The 6,164-nt window shown below is 43.5% G+C and overlaps 1 protein-coding gene across 8 annotated transcripts in view; it reads left to right on the top strand.

Annotated features, from left to right (window-relative positions):
• The first annotated feature begins 676 nt into the window (after window positions 1-676).
• Window positions 677-6,164, top strand: part of CLASRP (CLK4 associating serine/arginine rich protein) — a 31,048-nt gene continuing 25,560 nt past the window's right edge. For 4 of the 8 annotated variants that reach the window (XM_087940165.1, XM_026715514.2, XM_087940167.1 and 1 more), the window contains exons 1-4: window positions 677-723; window positions 3,056-3,149; window positions 3,805-3,919; window positions 5,537-5,634. In XM_087940165.1, the coding sequence (XP_087796291.1) occupies window positions 3,821-3,919; window positions 5,537-5,634 (197 nt within the window). In that variant the 5' untranslated portion in view covers window positions 677-723; window positions 3,056-3,149; window positions 3,805-3,820. Of the gene's footprint in view, window positions 927-1,817; window positions 1,903-3,055; window positions 3,150-3,804; window positions 3,920-5,536; window positions 5,635-6,164 lie in introns of those variants that run through there. The other 4 variants (XM_087940162.1, XM_026715517.2, XM_087940163.1 and 1 more) reach the window with 4 other exon arrangements.

The raw sequence follows: 6,164 nt of genomic DNA, 5'->3' as shown, positions 1-6,164 counted from the left end.
TTACGTGAATTATTGCTCTTGTTAAGTTAGTCACCCAGTTGTTAAATGAACCCGGCTTCCCAACTGACTTTGCTGGTCAGATGGTCGCAAAACGTGACCACAGGAGGCACTCCAACCGTCATAAATATGAGTCACTTGCCAAGCCCCCGAATTTTAACTTGCATGACCATGGGTGGCAAGTGTGAAAAACTGTCCAAACCAAAGTCACTTTTTTTTCAGTTTTGTTGTGACTTCAGTCACCAAACGAACTGTGGTTAAGTCGAGGACTATATCAGTATCTGTAGCTCCTGACGATGCCAGCCTGGGGAATTCTGGGAGTTGGAAGCCTACACCTCTTAAAGTTGCCACGCTTGACTTAACACACCAGAAAAACACCAGGTAGGGGTGATGCCTGACATGGCTTCAGACAAACCAATAATTCTTCACAGGAGGCGCTCGGGATTCGAACCTGCGATAAAGAGTAGGAGGCCTTTTTCTGCGCCTGCGCGTCTCTGAACCAGTGGAACCGATAGTTGGCGCCTGACCCGCGTCATCATGGCGAATGGAGCTCAACTCGAGCCGGGATTGGCTGACACGATCGCAGTCACGAGACCCTGCTTTCACCAATCCGAGGCCCGTGGGGAGGTTGCTCCTGTTGCGCCTTCTTTCCCCTCCCCGGTTGTTACTCTATAGAATCGAGTCATTTCCGCTTCCGGGGCAAAGAAGCTGCGACTTTGGCGCAGGGTGAGGAGGTGGGGGGGCGGGGGTGTCTCTCCTGCCCTCTAACCGGGCGCGGGCAAATCGACGGCCGGGACGAGGCCTCTTCGGAACCGGAGGACGGGGGTAGAGGTGTGGAGAAGCTGCGTGGATGGGGTGGGAGCCCGCCTGCCGCGGTTTTTCTCGTCCTGAGAGGCCGTCGCCTCCGTGAGTCTCCCTTTCGGCTATAGGCGAGTGGGGGTTTCATAGATTTCCCCGCTTTTATAAACCGGGGGCGTCCCTTTCCCCTAAAAAAATGTCTCCATCCCCACGTTCTAAACGGCTATCAAAGAGCCCCATTTAGCTTCTGGCGTTGGAAAAGAGGAGGAGAGGGGGGAAATCTGCAAGAATCTTGAGGACTAGCACCACTTTTTTTTTTTAAAAAAAGTGGACAATGTTGTCTCTGACTGCTGAAAAGCGATAGAGGGCCTTGAAGGATTGTTGAAGTGTTTTCTGTTAGGTGTGGAAGGGTCCTTCCCGTTTGGCTATCCTATTCGTATCTCATTTTTTTCCCCTTTCAATCAATCGGAATAGAGCTGGAGGGGACCCTGGAGGTCTTCTAGTCCAGCCCCCTGCTCAAGCAGAAGAGACTAGATCACATCAACAGTCAATCAACCAGAATAGAGATGGAAAGGGATCCGGAATCAGCCCTACTGAAACAGAAGACCCTAGATCACATCAATCAATCATTCAACCAGAATAGAGCTGGAAGGGACCCTGGAGGGTTTCTAGTCCAGCCCCCTGCTCAAGCAGGAGACCCTGTATGCCATTTCAGACAGGTGGCTGTCCAGTCACCCACAACTTCTGGTGGCAAGTTGGTCCACTGGTTCATTGTCCTCAATGTCAGGAAATTCCTCCTTAATTCCATCAATTCATTGTTTTTTGCCCTGTCTTCAAAGGCTTTGGAGACTAGGTTGAGTCCCCCCCACCCTTCTTTCTGGCAGCCCCTCAAATATTGGAAGCCTGCTATCATGCCCTTTTTTCCTTTAGATTGGCCAAACCCAATTCCCGCCACCTTTCTTCCTATGTTTTATCCTCCAGGCCTTTAATCCTCTTAGTTGCTCTTCTCTGCCCTCTTTCTAGAGTCTCCACATCTTTTTTATAAAGTGGTGACCAAAACGCAATGCAGTGCTCCAGGTGTGGCCTTAACCAAGGATTTATAACGGGGTACGAACACTTTACGTGATTTTGATTCTATGCCTCTGTTTAGACAACCAAGGATTGAGCTTTGCCACCTGAATTCCTTCCGAGGTCAGTAAAATGAGGACCCAGATTGTTGGGGACCATATGCTGACTCTCCAAACTGCTTAGAGAGGGCTGTAAAGCCCTGGGAAAGTAGTCCTCAACTTATGAACACAATTGAGCCCCCAATTCCTGTTGCTAAGTGAGACAATTGTTAAGGGAGCTTTGCCTCATTTTACCACCTTGCTTGCCACCGCTGTTAAGTGAATCACTGCAGTTGTTAATTTAGTAACGCAGTTGCTAAGTGAGCCTGGCTTCCCCATTGATTTTGCTTGTCAGAAGGTCGCAAAAGGGGATTGCATGACTCCAGGACTCTGCAACTGTCATAAATATGAGTCAGTTGCCGAGTGCCTTGAATTTTGATCATGTGACTGTGAGGATGCTGCAGTGGTCATAAGTCTGAAAAATGGTCATAAGTCACTTTTCAGTGCCATTGCAACGGAACGCTTACTAAACGAACTGCTGTAACTCAAGAACTACCTGCATAAGTTTAAATGCAATTGTTATTAATTGCCAGTGCTGTTGTACTTATACGTGCGTAGAAAATATTTTGCTTAATGATCGCTGGGTCTGTTGTATTACTGTAACTTCTAAAGCATTGTTTCTTAAAATGTGATCTGAGGACTCCTGGAAGTCTCTCAGGATTCAGGAATCCTGAAAATTATTTGTCAGCCTATGTTAAAAAATAATACAGTATTAAAATCACATCCGACAATTGTAAGAGGCAGCAAATGTGTCAATTTTAATGTATAATGTGATAAATACTAGTCAATGTAAGTTACAGAACCAGGAGTTCTTTTTTTAAAAGTGGGTTCCTGAGAGGAAAACAATTGAAGAATCACCCTTGCATTACTTTGGATTGGTGCAATTGTAATTTTGAATAAAATTTCTATGTAAAAAAAAAAAGAATTCCTATACCTGCAATAACATTTGGTGGTACTCTTTGTATGACTGCTTAAAATCCTTAGGAGAAAAACTGCCTGTCCCTCAGCTAAATTGCAAGCTGTATGACATTTAGATTAATAAAAACACACACACATGTACATCTTTTACATTTTCTGACTTCCTATTTATTTAGGGCGCTCCTTTCATAGAGGAAAAAAACCCTCACTTCACTGTGATAGCGGAAAAGGAAAGCATCCATTTTGACTTCTCTCAAGATCCTGCTCTCGGTAAGTATCGGTTGTGTGTGCTGTTTTATTTATCATCCAAAGTACTTTGACTGCAGCACTTTCTCATTTCTCAATTCATTTTTACAGTTTGCAGTATTTGACCTACCTTCAAATTGTTGGTGTTTTTTTAAAACATGCAGTAATTGATCTATTACCTAACTCTAGGAAAAAGACAAGTGAAAGAATGGCCATATTTGAATTACAGTAGGTGGAATCTGCTCAAGGCAACTTATTTTACCCTGTCTTGACATTACTAAATGGTTCAGTAAAACCAGACATCCAGAAAGACTGGAACTGATTTGTCTCCAAGGGGTGGTAGAAGCTGTTTGGAAGGAACTGAGACCAGCATAGAAACACACAAAATGGATTTCATCCTTAGATAGAATTGTGTTTGATTTCTTGTTAAAAAAAAAAAAAGGTTTAAATTCTGGTGAAAGCTTCTGCTTTGTCATTCTTTGCCAGGCATTCAGGGACCAATGTGATATCTGATATGATTAATAATCAAAGAATATTTTGGTAGAGCCTATCGGAGGCTGGGATGCAGCATGAAAAAGTTGCTGTGTTAGATTTTGTTATATTTCCCTTTCTTCTTTCCCCCCACCCCCCTTCCCCCTTAATGCATGGACGTGCCTCTTTTCCTCACCCCGTGGAATAGCTGAGAGAAAAGCAGGATGTGGCACGAAGCTCGAAAACATGAGCGAAAGCTTCGGGGGATGATGGTGGATTACAAAAAGAGAGCGGAACGCCGGAGAGAGTATTACGAAAAGATAGTGAGTGTCTTTCCCCTTGGTTCATTTTGGGAGAATGCCTTATGTCTACTGCCTCTTTCTTTCAGAAGCTAATACTCTTCAAGAAACGAGCGTGAGATGTTACATTTTTCTTGCGAACAGATTTTTCCGACAAATGAAACTGAATCTACGTGGCCCAGGATAAGGTTTTCGGGGTTCCAATCTGGATCGGTCACAACTAAAAGAAAATGACGCACAACGGGCACCATATAAACACCACACACAGAATAGCCCAAAGTGCACACATTGCTAGAGACAGGTTCCCTGAGGATGGACTCCACCACGAGTCCGAAAGCTCGGAGGACTAAACCTCTGGTACTGGTGACCGACCCAGATCGGATCCTGTGGAATTTTGGGGTACTGAATATTGTTGCAGAATTGCTGATGTCCGCGTTTTTGCATCCACAGTGTCACCCGCGAGAGGGGAATATCCCAAACCAACCACCCATACCAAAGACTTTGAACTCTTCCTAAGGCCATAACGGGGGCACTTAGCTTCCCATCTCTTTACCTTCCTAGCCCTTACGAAGTTATTTTTCTCCCCTCCCAATTTCGATGGAGGTGATTGTTAGGTTTATTTCTCCCTCGGCTGCATGTTTAAAGAAATTGTCACTGTTTGCGTGTTTATTGCCGTACGCGTCCTTTTGTGGATTCTTAATCTGTAAAGGTGCCTTTGTTCATCTTTAAAGCGCTTTCAAGCTTGCGTTCGTTGCCTTTCAAGTTGAGGTGTGGGCGTGTTTTATATCAGCCATTTCTCGGGTTTTAGGGTGGGTTATTGGGGAGCAGCTCATAGTTATATGGAAAATAAGGGCTAGTTGAACAGATATTCGGAATATGCCAGGCCCTTTTAATTAAATCTGTGGGTGTGATGCCCTTGGTGGGTTGCCATCTCGAAGGAGAACTGAGAAAAGACATACGGTGTTGTAATGACGAGGCAGTCGAGGTGTTTGATCATGATCAAATGAATCATGATGAACTTTATTGGAGTCTAGTCTTGCATTTATACACATTTTTAGTAATCCTCTACCATTGGTTAACTTTGGTTTCTGCTTGACTTCCCTTACTGTTCAGCATAGTAACTAACACAATTAACGATCTCCAGTCAAAATCCAACATATGTTTACTTCCTCTCTCTAATTCTCCTTTACGTTAATGACTTTGTTTGCCTGAGTTGTATTTGCTTTGTAAACATTCATTACCTGAGGTTTGCCATCAGATAGGAACATTCCTGCAATTACAACTCTACAATACAGTATATGAAATCATAGAAGCTCAGATTAGTTAAGTTATTACGGTCTTCGACCAACACTTGGCACCCATTTAAAATCCTCAACCATCAAACCAACTAAGAACCAAGGCAAAACATAAAACTACAGATGTGATGTGTGTGTGTGTGGGGAAGAGGGCTTAAAGGCAATCCTTCCAATACCAAAAGGAGAACGAAGCTGCCATGCAGCGAGATGGCCAGCAACAAACTGAATTGACAAAATAAAATACGAGTCAGACAGAATCCTGGAAAGAGCCTATACTCTGGCTGTAAGTTGGAGTTGGTTCAAGTGTTGGTTTGGGGCGGTCACCAGTGGGTTTCTTTCCCTCCAGAAAAAGGATCCAGCCCAATTCCTGCAGGTCCATGGGCGCGCCTGCAAGGTGCACTTAGATTCCGCCGTGGCTCTCGCCGCTGAAAGTCCTGTGAATATGTGAGTAGTTTGCATTTTGGGGCTGAACAACAGTAGAGCGGTGTTCCTAACCTAGGCAACTTGGAGCTGTGTGGACTTCAACTCCCAGAATTCCCCAGCCAGCGACTCATAATAAGAATAAGCGTTGAGTGAAAGGAAATGCATATTTAATTATACATGTATTAAGTGCAGCTAGTTAAAGGTATTTGTACAAAATTGGAAAAGGGATGGGATCCCTACAGATGTGAATGTGATTAGGAAGATATTGGAATCTGCAGAAATGAACCGATTAACGCTTGCTATAAAGGAGAAAGAACAAACTGAATATTGACATGGGAGCTATTTTATGGATGGTTGGAGAATAAAAGTAGAAGTGAGGAATAAACGGAGATTAGTGATATAAAGAATATATGTTAAGATAGACAGGTAAACAATATGATTATTAATATTAGATTATTATGTCTAACGTAATATGTTTTCATTAGAAGATATGTTAAGAGGAAGAAATGAATATAATGCTGATTATTATTATTGTAAGATTAGAGGATATT

Source organism: Pseudonaja textilis, chromosome 10 (genome assembly GCF_049901715.1).
Source record: "Pseudonaja textilis isolate UNSWEBS1 chromosome 10, rPseTex1.2, whole genome shotgun sequence".
Classification (NCBI taxonomy): domain Eukaryota; kingdom Metazoa; phylum Chordata; class Lepidosauria; order Squamata; family Elapidae; genus Pseudonaja; species Pseudonaja textilis.
This window is presented reverse-complemented; position numbering and strand designations above follow the sequence as displayed.